This window comes from Amblyomma maculatum, chromosome 1 (genome assembly GCF_055883805.1).
Source record: "Amblyomma maculatum isolate TAMU_Amacu chromosome 1, ASM5588380v1, whole genome shotgun sequence".
Lineage (NCBI taxonomy): Eukaryota > Metazoa > Arthropoda > Arachnida > Ixodida > Ixodidae > Amblyomma > Amblyomma maculatum.
Genome location: NC_139344.1, coordinates 153,342,921 through 153,364,680, shown reverse-complemented (window position 1 = coordinate 153,364,680; position 21,760 = coordinate 153,342,921). Strand labels below are relative to the sequence as shown.

At 41.9% G+C, this 21,760-nt stretch overlaps 2 protein-coding genes across 2 annotated transcripts; one reads left to right on the top strand and one right to left on the bottom strand.

The window, feature by feature from the left end:
• Nucleotides 1-5,930: 5,930 nt before the first annotated feature.
• Nucleotides 5,931-8,554, bottom strand: LOC146204645 (uncharacterized). The gene is made up of 3 exons (XM_084586505.1): nt 8,340-8,554; nt 8,080-8,259; nt 5,931-7,997 (listed from the first exon to the last, which is right to left on the bottom strand). The coding sequence occupies exons 1-3, from the start codon at nt 8,430-8,432 to the stop codon at nt 7,752-7,754; spliced, it is 519 nt and encodes a 172-aa protein (XP_084442631.1). The 5' UTR covers nt 8,433-8,554; the 3' UTR covers nt 5,931-7,751.
• A 287-nt stretch (nt 8,555-8,841) lies between these two features.
• LOC146204644 (uncharacterized) lies at nt 8,842-21,550 on the top strand. The gene is made up of 8 exons (XM_084589342.1): nt 8,842-8,936; nt 11,776-11,959; nt 12,661-13,027; nt 13,111-13,149; nt 15,053-15,258; nt 16,038-16,197; nt 19,050-19,152; nt 19,902-21,550. The coding sequence occupies exons 3-8, from the start codon at nt 13,009-13,011 to the stop codon at nt 20,032-20,034; spliced, it is 660 nt and encodes a 219-aa protein (XP_084445468.1). The 5' UTR covers nt 8,842-8,936; nt 11,776-11,959; nt 12,661-13,008; the 3' UTR covers nt 20,035-21,550.
• Nucleotides 21,551-21,760: the final 210 nt, after the last annotated feature.

Genomic DNA, 21,760 nt, shown 5'->3' with positions numbered 1-21,760 from the left:
CAAACGCGTCAATTCTTCGGCGGTCAGCCTTCTTCACAGTCCAACTCTCGCATCCATACATCACAACTGGAAATACCATAGCACGAGTTATACGGATCTTGGTTGGCAGACTAATGTCTCTGATCTTTACTAGGTGGTCAAGGCTAGCCATGGCTCTTTCCCAGAAGTAGGCGTCTCCTAATTTCATGGCTGCAGTCTCCTTCCGGGGTTATCTTGGAGCCCAAGAAGAGAAAATCTGTCACAGCTTCCACTTCTTGTCCCTTGATGCTCCAGGGCTTGATGGGGCAAGACGCTATGATCTTTGTCTTTTTAATGTCCAGTTTAAGTCCAAACTTCTCACTCTCTTCTTGTATGCGCATCAGAAGTCTCTTGAGTTCCACTTCACTTACTGCCATTAAAGTGGTATCATCCGCATATCTAAGGTTGTTGATACGTTTCCCAGCAATCTTCACTCCAGCTGAAGACTCGTCCAGACCAGCTTTCCTCATGATGCACTCAGCATATAGGTTAAATAGGCAGGGCGACAGTATGCAGCCTTGTCTCACTCCTTTCTCAATCGGAAACCAATCAGTAAGACCATGCTATGACTGTGGCCTCTTGCCCTTCATACAGGTTCCTGAGGAGATAGATAAGGCGATTTTGAACTACCATCTCTTGGAGAGTTTGCCACAATCTGCTGTGATCTACGCAGTCAAACGCTTTCGCATAATCAATAAAGCAGAAGTAGATGGGTTTTTGGAACTCTCTTGCTTTTTCCATGATCCAGCGAAGGTTGGCAATCTGGTCTCTAGTTCCTCTGCCCTTGAAACCCAGCTTGGACGAAGCTCCCGATCCACATACTGCTACAGCCTACCTAGGAGGATTTTCAACATCACCTTGCTAGCATGCGAAATAAGCGCGATCATGCGGTAGTTGGAACAATCTTTGGCACTGCCTTTCTTTGGAATAGGGATGTAAACTGACCTCCTCCAATCCTGTGGCCACTGCAGGGTTGTCCAAATTTGCTGACATAATGTATACAGATTGTTAACAGCGTCGTCATGGTTGAGGTTTTGATGCAACTCAGCTGGAATGCCATCAATTCTGCTAGCTTTGTTCTTAGCAAGGCTGGATAAGGCCCATTCAACTTCTCTCTTCAGGATGCCCGGCTCGAGATCAGTAATCACAGCCGTCTTATGTTGGGTTTGCACATCCGGGTCCTTCTTGTACAGTTCTGTGTATTCCTGCCACCTCTTCTTTATCTCTGAGGCTTCCGTGAGGTCCCTGCCTCGTTTGTTCTTTATCACGCCCAGCTTAGCACAGAAGCTTCCTTTGATATCTTTGATTGTCTTATACAGAGCTCTTGTGTTCCTTAATTGGCTGTTGTCCTCAACTGCTTGGCACTGTATGTTCAGGATGGCATTCTTATCTCTCCTTGCGATTTTCTGAAAATCCGCATTGAGAGCCTTGTATCTTTCTTTTTTCCCCATAACTTTTGCCATCCTCCTTTCCCCAGCTATTTGCAAAGCCTATTCAGATAACCAGTTTGCTTTTTTGCATTTCTTTTGCTTTGGAACTACCTTAGTAACAACTTCTTGCATTATATCACGCACATCAGTCCACATCTCTTCAGGCTCTCTGTTTTCTAGATCTAATTCTTGAAATCGATTCCTCACTTTAACAGCATATTTGATCCAGATCATACCTGAAAGGCCTTTTAGTTTTCTGCGTTTTCCTCAATCGAAGCTTAAATTTGGCAACAAGAAGCTGATGATCGGTGCCACAATCGGTCCCAGGCCTTGCTTTTACTGCTTGTATAGCGCTTCTCCATCTCTGCCGGCAAAGAATATAATAAATCTGATTCCTGTACAGACCATCCGGTGAAATCTATGTGTACAGGCGCCTCTTGTGCTGTTGAAAATGAGTATTCGCTATGGTCAGGTTATTTTCTTGACAAAACTCTACTAGCCTCTGCCCAGCTTCATTTGCCTCATCGAGACCGAACTTGCCTGTAATTCCGGATATTTCTTCACTCCCCACCTTAGCATTCCAGTCTCCATTAAGAAAAAGGATGTCTGATGAGGGAGTGCGGTCAAAAAGACATTGCAGGTCAGCATAAAATTTCTCAACGTCAGCTTCTTCAGCAGTAGTGGTTGGTGCGTAGACTTGGATAACTGTAACTTGAAAGGTTGACCTTGGATCCGAAGTGAAATCATTCGGTCGTTTTTGGGGTTGTACCCTAGCACTGCTTCGCCCATTCTTCTGTTGACTATGAGAGCGACCCCATTCCTTCTCCTGGATTCGTGCCCACTATAAAAGACATAATGGTCGCTGGAATTAAATTCTCCCATTCTGGTCCACTTGAGCTTGCTGATACCCAAGATATCAATGTTCAATCTGTCCATTTCTCGCTTGACGATATCCAGTTTACCTTGCGTCATAGATCTTACATTCCATGTTGCTATGTGATATATGTCCTTGCAACATCGGACCTTCCGGTCGCTTTCCGACACATCCACAACTGAGCGTCCTTTTGGCTTTAGCCCAGCCGTTTCATTCGCCCTGGAGCTACTAGGAATCGCCCTTTAACATGTGGGACGCCTTCCCCCCCCCCCCCCTCCTAGTAACATGTGGGACGCCTTCCAACCTGGGGGGCTCATCTTCCGGCGCCATATCATTAATGCTATTGTGACTGGTCATAGGGCTTTCTTGGCAGGAAATACTGGAGTGGGTTGCCATTACCTTCTCCAGTGAATCACATTTTGTCAGAACTCTCTGCCGTAACTTGTCTATCTTGGGTGGCCCTACACAGCAGAGCTCACGACTTCATCGAGTTTCGCAAGCCCCTCCGCCACGACAAGGCAGTGATCCATGAAGGGGATGCATCAACTAGCCTGCAATAATGTCCTTGCAAGAGTTAATTGTCCTGTCGTTTTCTTTGTCTTATGGGTTTTTCAGAGCACTTGTTTTGTTTTATTTCAGTACAAAATGTTGTGCACTATAAAAAGAAATCAAGCTTCGCCATGAATGCAAAATTGAAAATGACGTGACGATGTGCTTCTCACAATGGTTCATTCTGCCCCTGGTTTTGCAGTTTGTGCAAAACAACATCACAGGTGGCTGCCAGTATTTACCTTCGAAAACCTGCATGACCATAATTGTGCACGTTTAGAAATGATGGCACAAGTGCAACAAAGTAAAAGTATGGGCTGACTTAGTGCCCCTGAGACAATTCGGGAGGACAGCCGCCCTCCATGCGCATGCCTATGTATATATTTCACTTTGCAGGAATTGTCATTACACAAACATGACTAGAGGAGGCTGATCGGAATGCCTTGAGGATGAAGTGATAGGTGATACAAGCTGATACAAGCTGCATGTAATTGTATGAAGAAGAGTCAAAAGTGCTAGCTAGAAGTGGACATGCTAGGTCATGCAACAATTGGTAAAAAACGGAGCAAGAAAATGTAACTGCCACAATGCATAGTACTTTCATGACGGTAAGTCACTGCAACAAGTGTAAGAGAGAGCATATATAAGCAGTTACTGTTCCAAGCAAATAAATAAAGCACTTAAAATGCAAGAAAACATGAATTGAAAAGCTTTTCCTCAGGAACTGTGAGGGTAAAATAGGTTCATTCTTTTTTACTCACTGGTGGAGACAACACTAAACTGAGAGATGATTTGAACATTTTTATAGTGAGATGACAGAAAAACGACCTGTCAGTTTCCTGCTGAATTTATATAAATTTTCACCGGATCACAGAATGTGGTACAGCTAGGTTAATGCATATGCTTAACGAAAGAAATTGAAATAACTTCTTTTGTGACTGAAAAAATAAGTACACATAACTTTTCATTCAGCTGTAGTGATAAATGAAGAATATGCAGTGGATATATCACGAGTAAAGAATGCATGCTGATCAGCGGCTGAAATAACAATTGTAAAGCCTTCAAAGATGCATGCATGATGAACATGTGTACTTTATATTTTGCATCATGGGGATATACAATAGCAATGTTACACTGTTCAAAATAGCAGCTAAAGAGGGGAAAATTTGTGGCGCTAGAAAATTTTAGGCAAATTTTATTGCCGCAGAGATGCTGAAATAAGTTTTAGAGGTAGGAAACTTAGCTGCAGAGCAAGCTTGAAAAGCTTAGTAAAGTCAGTGCTCCAAGAAAGGTTACAGTCATTCAGATTGATAAAAAATATCAGTAACTATTAACTAAAACTAGCGGTATTTGTCTGACTTCACTGTTGTCAGAGTAATAGTGTATTAATTGTGCGTGTGTCACTGTGCATGAACACATGTACAACATTGTTGATACTTTGTCTTCAAAAATGCAGGTAGAAACATTTTATTTGGGAAAACATTTCATCTGAAGAAGCATAGATTGTCATCTCTTGGCATAAGATATATGTGAAAGGCTTCTGGTTTAGTCCTCACAACTCAGCTTACAGTTGTGTTGCACTCATTGCAGATGAGGTTTAGTAACACACTTTATGTGTTGAGGACAATGGAAAGCCAAGATTGCTTCCTTGTTTCTCATTGCTTTATCCCCTTGTATCAATACACTATGGGGGTGGCTGACTGTCGCTGCATTCTCTGGATCCAGCCTGCTCATGAAATGCAAGCGCATAGTTCTTCACAAATGATTTGTCCCATGCACTGCAAAAAAAAATGTACTGGTTTTTCAATTTTTGCCTTCTCTGCAAGTCATGTCTTTGCGTGAATGACCTTCGCTTAATTGTTAGCCTCACCCTTCCATCAAGGCACTGCGAAGAAGATACCACAATGGGTGGGTGCTGCTGCTTTCAGTTCATGCATTCTGCTCCTGGGCTCAGCCCTATGTTGAAACATGCACATTTGAATGCTTAAACGAGCCATTTGATCATATATTTTTTTTTTAATTTAGAATTTAATATCTGGAAATTGTGTTATCTGGAACATACATATTAAACAGGAAAGGAACAGTGCAGCTGTATGGGAGATATTTACTTCCTGCAACTCTGAACGAGGAATGTGTCGAGGCTCTACTGTAATTTGTAACAGGTTATTCTGTCATAAGGCAACGATGGTTTGCAGAATGCTTTAAAGATATATTTGTATAAGATGACAACTGTGGTGTCAGTTGCATGAAAAGAAATGGCATTGTATGTTTTTGTAAATGTGAGTGTATGTTTGCTGTCAATTGAGATCCATAAGGTTCATGTCTTGTATTAAGTTTGTGTTAGTTCTAATGCAACATATGGTTCATTTGAGTTCGGCCATATGTTTTTGTATGTCCAATATTTATTTATTGAAACAAACCTAATGTCTTGCGCGTTTCCTTCATGGCAACACGTTTTGCATTCATAACATGGCATATATGTCAAGCTATAGTTTAGTGGACCTGTAGCCTAAAACAGACTGCTTACTTAGCCACCCCAAATTTTTTTTGTACTCAATTTTCTTTTCAAATTAGAATTACATTGCATCATCTGTGTGTGTGTGCACTTGCTATGGAACTGAAGCAAGCTATAGATTGCAGAGTATACTCCTTAGCTGTGCTTTAATTCCTGGGAAAAATAAAAACCTAAAAATTAGACTTTCAAATAAAATTTGCAATTAGAAATTGTGCGACAAATTTCAAAGTCCAAATTGGAGTCAATTGATTTCAATCTTATTCAGTTCTTTATTTATCAGCATATTGGACAGTCTCCAGGGATAAATAATGTTGCATCCAACAACTTCCCTGGGTGCACTCCGGAGCCATTTAGAAGGGAGCAGTAGCCGACGTTGAGTTGGTTAAGAAAAAGAAAAATTACCTGGGGTTTACTTTTAGTTAAACCCGGTAGGTTGCATATAAACAAAGCCGACGTAGCTTCTCTTTCTGTTCTTTCTTTTGTCTTCTGCGGTGCGGCGTGGCTATCGACCGAGTTTACCCGACAGCTTGACTGTCAGGCCGGGTTTATGTGACAGGCTGAAACCTGGCGTAGTATTGCTTACGTAATAAAAAAAAAATAAACACACTATACAGGAGGTACCAAAAATTATAGATACCTACTGAAAGATTTATTGTGACAATCAATATTTGTGCATTTAAAATCCTGAAAAATGCAAACATTTTATTAAATGCAGCTAGCTAACAAGAGTGAACTCAAACACGGCATCCCTTCACTTTATGCACGGTTACAATACAAAAGCACACTGCACAATTGAACCTTGCATAGTGAGGCCTCGTACATCGAATACATTTATTTGAAAAAAAAAATGGCGCCGTCCACGGGAAGACACGTACTTTTCCGGTGTTGTCGAAGGGATATTCTTGGCCAGCAGACAGTGATAACCACGTCGCTGACCTTCGAAATGTCCTGCAGTCATCAAAAAAAAGAAGACAGACCAAAACCGCACTAACTATACTGAAATATTCCTGTCGCGAGGCCTATGTGATCGTCGCGGACATTTCCATTTTTTTTTTCTTATAGATGCATGCATATTTCGAAGCATCTCGTCGCGGTGCTGTCCGAAAATCGTTTCGACAGCATGGGAAATGTAGGCAGCATATTTACTACACGTACAGCGTCGTCGCTTCGACGTGCTGGGCCATAAAGTATCGCGCTAGGCCTCTTTTTTTTTTATCTCTCCCTTTAAGAGGAATTCGTCGAGTGACAGTAAGTAAAGTTATATATTTCATACAACATGTGCATAATACTGCTGTACCGCTTATAGCTGCTTCCCTCGTGCATTATTTTAAGATCCCAGGGCAGAAATCGCAAAACACGTGTAAGAGTACATGCCGGAGCGAACGCTAGGCCTCTTTTTTTTTTTTATCTCTCCCTTTAAGAGGAATTCGTCGAGTGACGGTAAGTAAAGTTATATATTTCATACAACATGTGCATAATACTGCTGTATTATGCACATGTCGCGGTGCTGTACACAGCACCGCGACGAGATGCTTCGAAATATGCATGGGATTTATGAGAGAAAAAAAAACAAACACGGCAGAAAACCGCACTGTGTGCACAATACTCCTGTCGCGAGGCCTATACATGTGATCGTCGGAGCAGCGTTGAAATGAAAGACGCGGGCGGCATGATGCTGCAGAAGATATGTCCCACGAGGTAAGCGGCAATTATTTAGGCTGTACAGAATCCATATTTCAGACGATTGTGCCGTTGTTATAGTAAATGGTGCTCACATTAAAAAAAAAACGACGTAACAAAGCCGTAATGAGCGCAGCCCTGTTGCAATAAGGCCTAGCGTTCGCTGCGGCAGCTACGCTTACACGTGTTTTGCGATTCCTGTCCTCAGGGACTTAAAATAATGCACGAGGGAAGCAGCTATAAGCAGTACAGCAGTATTATGCGCATGTCATATGAAATGTATAACTTTACTTACTGTCACTCGACGAATTCCTCGTAAAGGGAAAGAAAAAAAAAAGAGGCCTAGCGCGACGCTTTGTGGCCGAGCACAGGCCTAGTGTTCGCTCCGGCAGCTACTCTTACACGTGTTTTGCGATTCCTGTCCTAGGGTCTTAAATAATGCACGAGGGAAGCAGCTATAAGCGGTACAGCAGTATTATGCGCATGCTATACGAAATATATAATTTCGCTGCGGCAGCTACGCTTTAAGTACAACGATATACTACGTGCAACATATCTAAAGAGAGGGAACTGGATCACGGGACTGCAAGCCTGCGGTCTGCCAGGAAACAATGGGGTGGCCCTGAAAAGGGCCGTTTGTATGCGCAGCGTTCCATCGGTGGCTTGCAGTGGCATGGCAGCGTGGTCAGCAAAACGAGCTGCACTCTCCCGTCTCGTGGCCCTTCGCCCTGCATCGCCGACAGTGGTGGACAACGTACACCGCTCCTGGTTCTGCCCTTGACGCTGCAGCGATGTCGGAGCCGTACACTTTGACCAGGGCCGTGACGATGATCTTCGAGAGCTGATCGATGCCGCGACCCCTTGCCACGTGGTAACTGTCGGCCGCGTACAGACAACGCCTCGGCCGCTTCGCAGCATCCAGGAAACGGTGCTGCAAGAGTGTCGAAAAAGTTGCGTTATGAACTCAACAATTTGATAAATGAGTAACAAACGAGAAAACAAAGCATTCTTACCTCAGGGTTCAGAATGCGCACGTCAGGCATGCGCCGCAGCGCAGCAGTCAGGCGCCGGTTCAGCTGCCGACGACGGGCGTTTTCATGCAGCGTTTCGCTCTCGTTTTTGAAATACCGCGGCAGTATTTTAAAAACCAACACCATCCGTGCGACGTGCTGCTGCAGCTGCCGCACGAGGTCCTGGAAGCACGTGGGGCAAGATGAACGGCACAGCACTTTTAAAGCAAATTGTGAGACGATTTTACGTAATTTATACGTACCTTGATGTTGGCGGCGATTTCCCGCGGGCCATGACCATTAGCGAGGTCATTGCCCCCTACATACAAAATAACAAAATCGGCGTGCAAACGCATCTGCGCGACCTTAAATTACAGTGAGGTGGCATCATAACCGCCAAAACTGAAAGTGCACGTCTCAACATGCGGCGAAAACCGCAGGCGAGACCTGCACAAGAATTTCATTTGGCTATCGCCGATTATGACACCACGCAGGACCGCCATCATAGGAATTACGCGCCGCAACGAGACCCACGAGCCGAATACGCGCCGCAGCGAGAACCACGAACCGAATGCCGGCATATCGCGCGCGCCGCCGGAGCGGACGGTACCTAGGGATTCCCTAGATGGGTTAGGGACGAAAAAAACAAGCAAACCCAGTTTTCATTGACGTCACATCCGGTTAAGCATCGAGCGTGACGCGAAAACGTCACGCCAGGCCGCTGCGTGTCCACCAATCAGCGTTTCCAGCCGATCTACCCGCAAACGCTTCTATTTCGCGTGCCTTGCCCTCTGTTCTGGCCTCTGGCATGGCTTCGTCCATTCCTGCAAGATCCAACGACTTTTTGCACTCAAAGGAGAGTACGTATTTTCTGAGAATCTGCATTGGAGTGCCATTTTGCATGTCAATTGGCGGATTCGCATGGTTGGTGCGTGCGCTGTTGCAGTTATGGTGGCTAAGTGCAGTCGTTCTGGTTCCAGCGCTCATCGCGTTTTTCACTAGTGGTCGAATGTCATTCGCCTGCCAGTAAATATATATACATTGAGCATACTGTCTTTGTAGATGTGACTTCGGAGTAGTAGAACCATTTCTTTTTTGTATACAGGTATAGTTCGTTTGTCGTTGTTTTCATTTCTTTTTCCCGCCATGCCGAAATGCAAGCCGAATGTTCGGAAAAGGGTTCGGATGGAAGTAAACGCGTGTTTTGAAGTTTTAGCTCACTCAAAAAATGTATGTTCACTTTCGGGATCAACTAACCCAATTGAACAAGACTCTGTGGAAGTTGCGGCGGAAGTTTCTCCTAGTCAAATGTCGCATTAGGTGTTTCCAGTGAAACTGTCTACTCATCTGAAGCAGGTACTTCTGGTGAAAGCTTGAGCGTCACGAACTGTGGTAGCGGTGTATTTTCCTCTCAGTCTGTCGGACTTCAGATTTCAGGAGTGTCATACGAGAGCGATGACAGTTCCAGTAGTGACAGCAACATATCTGGACCTGAGTTACTTGCTAGTGAAAACAACGGCGGATTGATGTCCAGCGGGTTGAGTAGAGCGGCCGGGAAACTTTGTGAGCGAATTGTAGAATGCATCAACAGTGGCTCTGGCCTTTTGGCAGGTTTAGCAAGGTGGGCGGTGGAGGAAAACATATCGCATCAATCTTTGAACTCACTTCTGGCTTTGTTAAAAATGCACGGTTGCTTTTCAGACCTACTGAAGGATGCTCGCACGCTACTTAAGACACCGAGGACTCAGCATGTAGCTAATGTTAAAGAGGTGCCCCCTGGACATTACTGTCACTTTGGCCTAGAGAGAGGATTGATGGATGTGCTTCTCAGTGCTCCACACTTGCATGAAGTAGCCAGCCTATCATTTACTATTGATGGCTTGCCCCTGTCAAAAAGTTCGCGACAGCAGCTATGGCCAATCCAATGCTTAGTGCATTTCAGTAACTGTGACAAGCTTGGTCCATTTGTAGTTGGTGCATACGCTGGTGGCTCAAAACCAAATGATGCTAATTTGTTCCTGTCCCCTTTTGCTGCGAGTTGGGAACATTGATTGAGAGAGGGATTACTGTCTGCAGCCAGAGAGTTGGAGTTGAAATCAAACATTTCATCTGTGATGCTCCAGCACACGCATTCATCTTCAAAACTAAGGGACACAGTGGCTACTCTGGTTGTCCAAACTGAATCGTTGAGGGTGACTTAGGTGGAAAAGTGTTTTACCCCACTGAACCTGCAGCACTTAGGACAGATGATTCTTTCCGCAGTCAAGCTGATGCAGAACACCATCTAGGTACATCAATCTTGACTGAGCTTCCAGTTGATTGCATTAACATGGTGCCGGACCTGATGCACTTGGTGTACCTTGGTGCAATGAGGAAACTAGTTAACCTGTGGTTTTCAGGGCCATTACCTGTTCGATTCGGTCCCACAGACCGCAAAGACCTGGCGGCAAAGAGTGCAGCATTAGAAAAATGTGTTCCTAAAGTTTGTCAGAAAGCCAAAAACACTAGATGAAAAAGATCGCTGGAAAGCCACAGAATTTAGGATGTTGCTTCATTACACTGGACCAGTAATTCTTAAGGAAGTGCTGTCCACACCTGCTTTTTCAAATTTCTTGACATTGCATGTGGCTACCACCATTCTAAGCACACACTCTCTTTTCCGTGACTTTACGGACTATGCTGACAGCCTTCTCAGGCATTTTGTAGAGGGATTTGCAAAGCTGTATGGTGCCGAAGAGGTGTCATATAACATTCATTGCTTGTTGCACATTGCAGCAGATGCTCGTCTACATGGCACTCTAGATTCATTTTCTGCCTTTCCGTTTGAGAACAACCTTCAGTTTATCAAAAAGCTTCTGCGCAAGCCTGGCTGTACGCTTAGCCAGCTCTACAACAGGCTGGAGGAAAGAAATGCACTTGTGAGATCATCATCAGTTCAGGGCAGAAAGAAAGATGAGTTTGTTCTTTTGGGAGGTCATGATCGGGGAGACCTTCCCCCTCAGTGCCAGTTCCCCATGTACACCAGTGTCAAGTTTGAGTCATTCACTCTAAGCTTATGTCCAGTTGACAGCTGTTGTAAAATCAAAGATGACATTATTCATATTGAGAACTTTGCTCACAGCAAGCTGGATGGAAAGCCATGTATAATTGGAAAGAAATTTTGTTGCATTGAGCCATTATATCAGTATCCACTTGAGTCAACTAAACTTGGAATTTCTGTTGTCAGCAAACTGTCTGCTACAAAGTGCTGGCCTGTTGATAATGCCCAGAAACTTGTCAGGCTGACATACAAGGATAAATTTGTTGTTTTGCCACTTTTACATGCTGCTTAAATACTTTTTCCATCGCTATTCTCTTTCCAGTTGCATGCTGCTTAAATTTTTTTTTCTTATGACAAAGCTAGCTATTTCACAGGCTACAGAGCATAGAACATAGCAGCTGTTGTAAACTTCACCTTAGTGATCACATAATATTTTAATTGTTTATATTTTACTCGACTGTGCAATTACATTCCTATGTGCTTCGGCCAGCTCGCATGTTTGGTGCATTGCAGCAGAATTTTCGCTTCCCACTATTTATGCTGTGGTGTTGAAGGCCATGTCCATCTACTTTTTGTAATGTGTGACATTCTGTTCAGCCTTTGGTCCTTCTGGTTGTATTTTTGTGCACATCAGATGACCACATGAAGTCATATTTCAGATGAGGTACTGCATCGTTGAATTTGTTGACGAAGAAACCATTGAGCTTGTCCCAGAAACATGGGTCGTAGGCAGGAGGTGCTTTTGGCCACCCGGCCCGGGGAACAAAGTGGCACTTATAAAGAAGGCGCAGGCACCAGGCTCAGACTGGGAGACATTCCGGATTGCAGTAAAGGGGACATACGGTAAGACCTCTTTATAATATCTCAAGCACTACAAGATGAGGGTTGGGTTCCTTAGTTTAAATTTAAAAAGCATTAAATTATGCTTGATTTAAATTCTTTTGTAATTGCAATAAAAAGGTTAGTATTCATGTGTACACAGAAGCTAACTGGCTATCAAGCAATAGTTTGCAATATGTCAAAGGATAGGAATAATTTATGGAAGCAGCAAGTGAGACTGCATACTGTTTGATAAAGTGCAAGGCTATAAATCTTGAGGCATCACTTTCCTCCCTTAAACACCTTTGCATGCTTGGAGGCTCGAACTTGTAACCAAACATTGTTTATTAACTCAGTGCTCTACAATGTCACCTGCTAGAGACCTGTACTGTTATGCATGTTTCTCCATTCAGTCCAATGGCTCTCACAACTGTTCATAGTGGTTACTAAAAGGTAGCACGTTCTAACTACCATGAATTTGTGTGTGGGTCCCATCAGTGGAGATATATCAACTCACATTTTGACAGCAATACCATGTTACTTACAGAAAAAAAAGCCAATCCATGCACATCAAATATTTCCCGAAGGAAAAAAGACTGAAAATGAGTACATAAACACTTAATGACATCAAATCTTCGAAAAATACAAACCAAGAAATCCAGTCTCTAGATACCAACAGACAATTTGCCAAACCAGTAGTACCCCTTTCTGTATTTTGCTTACAGACAAATATGAAGACGGTCGGAGAAAGCTCAGTTTAGTGGAATACACATCTGACCTGGAATCTAATGATGAGAGAAGGAAGCGGAGAATTCCAGTTCGATATGCTGACATCTCTCAGCCACCAACACCGCCACCAAGCTTTCCTGGGACATCAAGTAAATGCAAGTACTTTTGATCAAAGAGCTGCAGTCCTTATAACTTTTTATTACAACTGATGGCGGGAGCTTTTCTCAACCACCACTACCACCTCAAAGTTTCCCTGGAACTTAGCAAGTCAATGTAAGCTGCTTCCTGGATGAAAAAGCCAGGTGACTGATGAATGTTTTCTTTTTCATGTTTTAGCTGCAGCCATGAACCTTTCAGAAGAAGGTAATACTCAGTGGCAATGTTACATCGGATATAAATTACTTATTAGCGATGCTTATCACTTATGTCACTGCTTTCTTTTCTAGATGAAGAATGCAACATAACAACGCACAACTCCAGTTGTGGTAATTATATTTTGATATTCTTTAGATTATATGACTACACTAGCACCTTATTTGTCTGTGGCGCAGAAAATCAAATGTTTTTCTAGAGCTGTTGAGCTTTTATTTAGAACGTCCAAAAAAATGAAGCAAATGCTTTTAGAATAAGAAACAGAAAATAAAAACGGTACCACTTATTTCCTGTTAAAGAGTAATGGATGCTACTACAGCCTGAAATTATCGGACATTACGTCATGTAGGTAGCGGTGGTGGCTCAGTTCAGGAAGCCTATTGCAAAGTTTTGAATTTTATATTGGTAATGCATGCAGAAGTGTAGAATTTTAATCCAAAACAAGAAAAGGCACTCCATGCACTATAATATAGAGCAAACTTGTTACAGTACTTACGTTACACGACCTATAATAGTTTGCCTAATAATGGACTATTACAATCAGTTTTAGATGAAGCTACGCCATGTCTCTTAAAAATGTCTTCTGGGCAACATATCGATAGTATTCGATGCTTCTTTTCTTATTAGTAGGACTGCTGATATGAGATGGTATACGCTTTTAGTAGTTTGAAATCTGTGTGGAAATTTTGCAATTATCGAAATATGGCTGCTACAAAATTAATTCAAATTCAGGACCCTGTATCGAGCAGGAAGATACTTTATGCACTGAGCAAGCTCTTGCACAATTTTATGCACTTTACTTGGGGGGAAATACTTGGAGAAATAGTTTTTGACACAGTCTTGTTTGCACAAAAGCACATTGTGCAATGGAGCTTTTTGTCCAGAGTTGCTGTAGCAGCATGAAGAAACAGTGTCTATGGTTTGCAACGTTAACTTATGTTGGTGGCACATTTTGTATGTGTAACACAGGTAGCGTGAACACCAATCACGAAGCACCAGGCAGGCCTACTCCAACAGCCAAGCAGCAGAGCTGACGCAGAGAGAGGCTTTCTGAAGAAAGTAGTAGCCTTTGGAAGTGTTCCTAAAATATCCAGCATCCATTATGTATATGTCATGTTTTCTAGTGCATACCAAAATGTATAAGAATTGCTTCTGCCACAAAAATTATGAAGTGCTCAGTAATTGCAGTGTATGTTTTTCATATGTTGCATGTAGCAGCCTTGGGAAAAGTTTAAAGCATTGGTGGGAACCTGAAATGTGTTATGTTTGCCCTCAAAATGCCAAGCAGCATGATAAAGTCACTCGCTGATATGAAAGACAGGGCGTTGCCTATCAACACTATGTCTATCTTCTATGACATTTCTTACTTTCTATTACCAAGTTGCTAGCTTTTCCTGTTTCCTTTTTTTTTTTTGTAAAGGGAGGAAGGAGATTGAATATAATATGGAGCTTTATTTAGGCCTAGGTACAAATTTTTCTTAATGTGACTTCTTTCTTTTTTGGTAGCCGTCTTGGTGTAGCTGATTATTATACTGAACTACCGCATCATGGTTCTCTGCTTTTACCTCATCTACAGCAGTTATGTTTCAGTGGATATGAAGTGCAAGGTGCCCGTGTACTTTGATGTCAGCCTTTGTTCCATATATTTTTCACAATCCCAGTAGTCAAAATTACCTTGAACCCTCTACTATGGCATATCCCTTACTTCCAGGTTTGCTTTAGAGGGCCACATGCCATAAACCAAACATATTTGTTTAGTATCCAAATTTTGTGTGTTCATTTCTTTCACTTTGCCTATTTTTGCTTCCTTGTGCTAAGATTTGCAGGCTACAAGAAGAGACCATCTAATTGGACTGACAGCATTTTTATTTTTACAATCTGGTTAAAGGGCTAATGTCTCTCAGTTCGTGCATACTAGTTTCATTTAAGCCGAGACTTTTAGTTCTGCTTAGTTTAGCAGAAGTCTTTATCTGGCTCATAGTTGCATTTCAGTAAAAAGCCCTTTTTGTTTTACAGAATTTCAGCGAGAAGTGCTTACACGTCTAAGCGTACTGAGGATCATACAACAGCAGCAGGGGGAAATATTAACTGCATTAGCCTGTAGAGTCAGCAAGCAGAACAACACTGGAACCTATGAAAATGTTGACTCTGAGCAGTTTGATGATTTAAATGACCTGCAGTGCTTTGACGGCAGCCTAACGGAAGCCAGTAGAGAAGCCCTTGTAAGTTGGCCTTTATTTTTTTTTGTAGTGATGTATCATTGCTCTGCCACGTGCAGTTATGTTTATAAAAGATTCACACAAACACTTAAGCTTATATAGCTTTCAAATTTTTGTACCAGGCCTCCAAAGAGCCTGTTGTGAATTGTTTCTTATATGCATTACCTCTTTTCAAAGCCATTGACCAGTTTGGCTTGGCCACAGTTTCTGGTAAGGTACCGATACTTTACTTTGTCTTTCTTGTATCATAACTGTGTTTTCATTTTCAGTTTTAATTCTTGTTGAACATGATATGCTTCATAGCATTTTACTAAGTTTAGGGCGGATGTACAGCCTCGTTTGCCTTAAAGGTAGATATATACATATATATATATATATATATATATATATATATTGTAATGTTTCTTTTTTGTGAATTGTATCTGCCAGTGGTACAGTACCGGAAGTCCTGATCTTGTTGCTAAAATTCTCAACTGCTGTGGTGCTGTAGTTATGATGCTTAGCTGCCAATCCCAAGGGCACTGGACAAAACCCGGCCTTGATGAATGAATTTTTTTGCGCAAAATTTCTTGTCCTTAACTATGAATGACAATGTTTTCAGCATGCATTAACTAGTAATTCATGTTGAGGCTATCTACTGCTGTGTACTTTTTTCCAGGTAATGTTCCAACTGATTTTTATCCAAATATTAAGGTGTTCTTGGTTTTTTTATGTTGAGTGCACTTTTGCTCCTAACAAAATTGCTTTTTTTGTTCAAAACATTTTTTATTCAAACTTCATAGGTTCACCAGTTCTCCAGCATAGGAGGAATAAATGCGGAATCATGCACGAGGAGAATCTTGCGGACCATTATGACTGACAAGCTAGCGGCATTATTTTCTTGGCATGGAAAGAAGGGAAAGCAGCCCTTCAGCTGCCTCACTGTGTCCAAGTGCATTGTTGGTAAGTCAAGCCAAGAATCTCAATGTCAAACAAAAATTTTATAGATCTCCTTCACTTCGGATTTGTCATGAAGATGTGGTGGCACTGTTATCGTCAGTAACTTTCGTGTGGTTGGCAAAACATTTCAGTTGCTTTTGCCTACTGTGATTGCAGGGCGGCTTGCTGGTTCGCTGCTGCCGAAAAAAAAAAACAACAGCACCATGCCGACTAGTTACCTCGCCATGACATGCGCCGCAAGATACAGAAAGGGAAGTTTAGTAAGCTTGCATAGGTTTCTTGCCAACGAAGGTAACCGTAAACAGCGGGTTGCATTCACAGCAGCTAATTTTGAATGTGAGTCATGGGGTTCAGCACCGCCAATCGACATATGGACTCGTAGCCGGTGGCCGGGAATGAACTAGGTCGCCCTAAGTACGGAACCACTGCAACTGCTGCAGCTTGTAATTGTAACACAACTAAAAGCCAGAATACCCATGATGCAAAAGCAAACGTTAAGCCAACAGTGCCATTGCTACTGTTTGCTATGCTTACCTAAAAGCCACTCGACGCTAGCGAGGGGCTGCGTGCTTACCAACGATGCTCATTTACCGCTCACTGTGAAGAATAATCAGAGAGTGGTTTCCAGCGGATAACTTTGTAACTGGTTTGCGCACGCTGTTTACAAGCGAGAACAATCACCGTCTACTTACTCGACTGAAAGTAGCTGTAAGCATCTGAAGCTTTGCAGTTCTCGATGTGTTCTGCGGTTAATTTGCTCGGCAAAAACACCAAAAGTTAACAACGTTGCTCATTTCTCCTGCCGGGCAGCAGCGCTTCGCTTGTGCGCCTTGAACCACTCTGTCTGTACAATACAGTACCCAGGATCGGACGCTGCATGCAGTGTATGAGGAGTTTTTCCATGTATTGCTTTTGTCTTCACTGCTTATGCTCACGCCTTGTGTACACAAACTCCACAGAATGCTTGTCAAGTCGATTATTCAAAAGAAAGAGCAAGTTTTGAATTTGAATGGGAGACAAGTGTTTGGTGTTTTGCTCTTTCTCTACGTTTTGTCCTTTCTCTCTAAAAGGGGACCTGGCTCACTTTTTTCGTGTTCATGTAAACCCCCTGAGCACATGCATGGTTACCTCTGCCAAAAAGACTCCTGTACATTACAATAACAATAAACATGCTCTTGACAAGCTTGGCCACACTGCCGCTCCCGTGCTTTTTGCCTACCGTGGGATTTACACTGAAGTGCCACCTCGATCGCTTTGTTTGTAAACATGCGAGGTCTATGCATTTGGCCGACTATGTGAGCCTGTGCAATGTTGCTATGGGCTAAGATGTGTGCATTTTCTTTTTGAATAATAGGATTGCAAACTAGGGTGCCCTTGCACATTTTCATGATCTGGTAATGTATTTTTAGCTATTGCGACGTTTGGCATCTTTGGAAGAGGTGTTTGTACACACATGGTTTCATTTACTGTTACTGCCAGAGATCTTGTGATACAACTTAGGCATGTTGGTGCAAACTTATTGATAAAATAGCCTGTCTCCCAGTTACAATGAGAATTTAGTTTATGCAATGTCTTTTTGTTTTTTGCATACCATAATCGAAGCTATAACAAATGCTAACAAGGCTGCTGCGTATCATAGATTATGAAGGTTGTGTGAGAATTTTTTAATGACCAAGATGAAACAGAATTTTTGCACCCGGCTGTGGTAGCGCTGTAGTTAAGGCACTCGGCTGCTGGTCCAAAGGACATGGGTTTTATCCCTGCCACTACATCTGCTTTTCAGTACAGGTGAATAGCAAGGCACCTGTTGACTGTGCAATGTCAGTGCATGTGGAAGAACTCTAGGTTTTTGAAATTTCTGGAGTCCTACATTCTGGAACCCCTCTTACAATAGCCTAACTGTAATTGGGAAGTTAAACTCCATAAACCAAACTCAATTGCAGCTGGAAAGTTTAGAGCTCATTAATCTGCTGGTAATCATAATTTACACATTTGTCCTCGTTTTTGTTTCCTGTGTGTGTTGCATGATTTCTGCTTGTCTGCTTACTGTAGAGCTGTCCCTAACAATGTAGTGCCATGCTCTCATTTCAAATGACCCCTATATTCAGCACGGTGGCAGAAACAATTCTTTTATTTAAAAGAAAGCCTTTTGTGGCAGACTTCAAAGAAACATTTAATCTGCGAGTTCAAAGCTGACCATTTACTGCTGTTTTTTTCTTAATGTGGCAAATGAGATGAATGACGGGTAACTGGTGCTCTCCCCATGATTAAACCCCAGGCCATTATTTCTTGAAAAAAGAAATTAGTGGAACATGACATGAACAGAATGAACATTTTCCTCTTTACATACCTGTTTGTTGCATTACTTTCTTTTTCAACTCTGAGAAATTAGGCCAGCATACCTTGCAAAAATATTTAAGAACATGCTGATATTACTTGTATTTCATTCTTAGTTGCTGCACAAATGAAAGAGTCTTAAAGCAAATGAGGCATCTTGATATGACGATGCATACCTGGTTAATATTTTAAAGAGAGCCATTTTGTAATAAGCCGTTTGTTAGCTGTAACTAGCGTTCACCAAAAATGCGAATTCCACTGTGAAACGTGTAGGTCATAGGCTGCTTGCACAGGCCACAACATAAGCTCAATATGTCTTGGTACTAAGCCTGCATGACCACTATAAAGGTCTGCTAGAAGATGGTAACTCACAAGAAAATGACGCATGTTCTTTGATGGGTGACCACTTGTAACATGGAAACCTATGTTGGAATTAGTGCCAGCTTCCACGCTTTGCTAACTTTAATATTTTGCTGAAAAAGACAAAACCGTAGGCACATTTTCTCTTTTTTTTTCAGATGCTGTTAAGCAGTGTTTAACTGCACCGACTTCACGGCAGAAACTGCCATCAAGGACTGGTTGTGCCACGCTCCTGCAAGGCACAGGGACAGCTTGGGAAAGGTGGGTTCAGCGAGCTTTTGGGTATTCATCAGTTCCTTATGTGCGCATAAATACTTGGAACTTAGCTGTGTGCTGTTTTAAAATGAGCTACAAAATAGATTCCTATGGTTTAAACTCTACCTTCAAAGGGATTGGACCTGTACAAATTAACAGACAAGGGAAAAAGTGCCACCGTTGCACTGCACTAACATACAGGATGCAAGCCCGCCGGGGTGGTGCAGTGGTTGCGGCGCTCGTCTACTGTGCCCAAGGATGCGGGATTGAATCCTGACCTCAGCAGTTGCTTTTCGATGGAGGCGAAAAGCACAGCGCCTGTGTGCTGTGCGATGTCATTGCATGTTAAGGAACCCCAGGTGGTGAAAATTGCTCTGGAGCCTTCCACTATGGCATATCATATCTTGAGTCGCTTTGGGACGTTATACACCCACAAACCAAATCATCTTCCTTAATTTTATGTTCTATCTTGAAATGTGAGCATTTTTTGCACTTCTTGCTTGTCTTTATGAGTGCTGAAGTACTCACATGACAACCTACTTAAAGTTGCAAGTTTATTATATTAAAAATTTGGTTATACTGAGAGGACACAATGAAAACAACCTAGTAGTTGAGTGTGATCCTTCAATAGCCTTAAAACACTGAAAGAAGCCTAAAGGTAGCCCTGTAAGCTTTTATTGCACCCACAAAAAAAGCACTCAATTAGCTTGCTTGGACCCACAATTAAAATACTAAAATGAATTTTGTTTATTTAGCTTGCTCACACCGGCACCCAACAAGTTGGTCCCAAGCGAGAGTTCTTCAGGCGCAGGCCAGCACCCAACCAGTTGGCCCCAAGTGAGAGTTCTTCAGCCCAGGCCACTGTGCGTGCAAGCATGTCGTGTATGAGCTCACATCATAAGCACTCTGGACACCTGAGAGAGAGACTTTCCATATGTATGTTCTAGGTGTCTGAAATTGGCTTCAGCAATGCTGGGACGCTTTCGTTGCATTTTAATTTCATGTTTTCATTTTCTTTTATTGTATATGAAAAAAGCACATACTTCAGAACTATGATTTAATATTTATTTCAGCGTGAAAATGGTGTCTTTATTTTTGTCTGATCTCTTGTGGAATCTTAAGGACTGCAGGGTATTTTATTTTGCCTTTAATATATGAGTTATGTTTTCAAATTTTTTACTCGGACCTTCAATTTGTTTTAAGGTGTAGACCATTTTGTGTAACAGCTCTTTTCCTTGGATGTCTTTTTTTGCCTTTCTTTATATCTTATTGGAGTTCTTTTAATGTTTTAAATTTTGTTCTTAGGGCTTTAGTATTGGTTTAGAGGTACAGACTATTTTTGTAACAGCTTTTTTCCTTGGATGTCATTTTTTTGCCTCGTTTAATGTTTTTTTTTCACTTTTTTACTCAGGCTTTTAGTTAGTTTTGTCTTACAGGTGCAGCCTATGTTATGTAGCAGCTCTTTCTTTGGAATGTCACTTTTTTGCCTTTTTTGATATTTTATTTGAGTTCTTTTAATGTTTCAAATTTTGTTCTTAGAACTTTAATTTCATTTTAAAGGTGCAGACTATTTTTTGTAACAGCTTTTTTCTTGGATGTCATTTTTTTCTTGTTTATTTTGTTTTATTTTTGTTTTCAATTTTTTTTTTTGTGGGCTTTAGTTTTGTCTTACAGGTGCAGGCCATTTTTGATAGCAGCTCATTTCCTTGGATGTATTTTTGCCTTTTATTGTATGTTGTTTTTTTAGTTTTTTCATATTTCGTTCTCACGGCTTTAGTTTTGTCTTCAGGTGCAGACCGTTTTGTGTAACGTTACACCTTTTCCTTGATGTGTTTATCTGGTCACTCTTTTAGTCATCTCTCTAAGACATGTTTATTTCATTATTTTCGTAGCCATTTGTTTTAAAGGTCCACGTTGTCAAAGTCAATTTCAGAAATACTTTCCAAATATGTATATATATTAGTTTGATTTTTAGCTTGTTTTGTTGCAAAGTTTCAATAAACAGTTCTACCCAACCTTATCGACTTGATTTTGCTGCTGGATGCCATTTTAAGCAATGTTCCAATGCATGATTAGATAGTCACCAATTTTGCTGCAGCTGTTAAACTGCCCTCCTACATACATCTGCTTGCAAAGTGACATTTGTTAAGTCGGCACGATCAGATTCAAAATTTAAAGGCAACTAAGCTCGTATTCTAACTTAGGTTCATTTATAAAATATCCCCGTTGGCTAATTATGTGTAGCCAAAAAGCAGGCATGTTGGGATATCCCTGGTTTGTGTGTCGCTTCGAAGCAAGATCGACCTTCCGGCCAAGATGAAAACGCGCGTAGCAGAAACCATGCGTCTCAATGTGAGTAGTCATTATTGCCTGCAGATATATGGCCTCTAGTGTCAAAAATACAGGTCTTTGGTCACAATAACAGCTACAGAAAGGTCAGCTCTAGCGTCTTTTGCCTTAAACTGAATGTCTATAACATGTCTCAAATGTCCATGAGGAAAGTTCACGGTACATACCAGATTACAGTTCCGGATGAGCTTCCGATGGTCCACTGCATGTTAGTATGTCGGGTGGACAAATCTGGATATCCACTAGACCTGTCAAAGATCTAGTG

What these genes read in the sequence shown, in the direction of transcription:
- LOC146204645 (XM_084586505.1), bottom strand. Translation starts at nt 8,432, where the DNA reads ATGCGTTTGCACGCCGATTTTGTTATTTTGTATGTAGGGGGCAATGAC. An exon ending in AAATCGCCGCCAACATCAAG is followed by an intron (nt 8,260 to 8,339) that starts GTACGTATAAAT and finishes ACGTGCTTCCAG; the next exon opens with GACCTCGTGCGGCAGCTGCA. An exon ending in TGCGCATTCTGAACCCTGAG is followed by an intron (nt 7,998 to 8,079) that starts GTAAGAATGCTT and finishes ACACTCTTGCAG; the next exon opens with CACCGTTTCCTGGATGCTGC.
- LOC146204644 (XM_084589342.1), top strand. An exon ending in AACGCACAACTCCAGTTGTG is followed by an intron (nt 13,150 to 15,052) that starts GTAATTATATTT and finishes TTTGTTTTACAG; the next exon opens with AATTTCAGCGAGAAGTGCTT. An exon ending in TGTGTCCAAGTGCATTGTTG is followed by an intron (nt 16,198 to 19,049) that starts GTAAGTCAAGCC and finishes TTTTTTTTTCAG; the next exon opens with ATGCTGTTAAGCAGTGTTTA.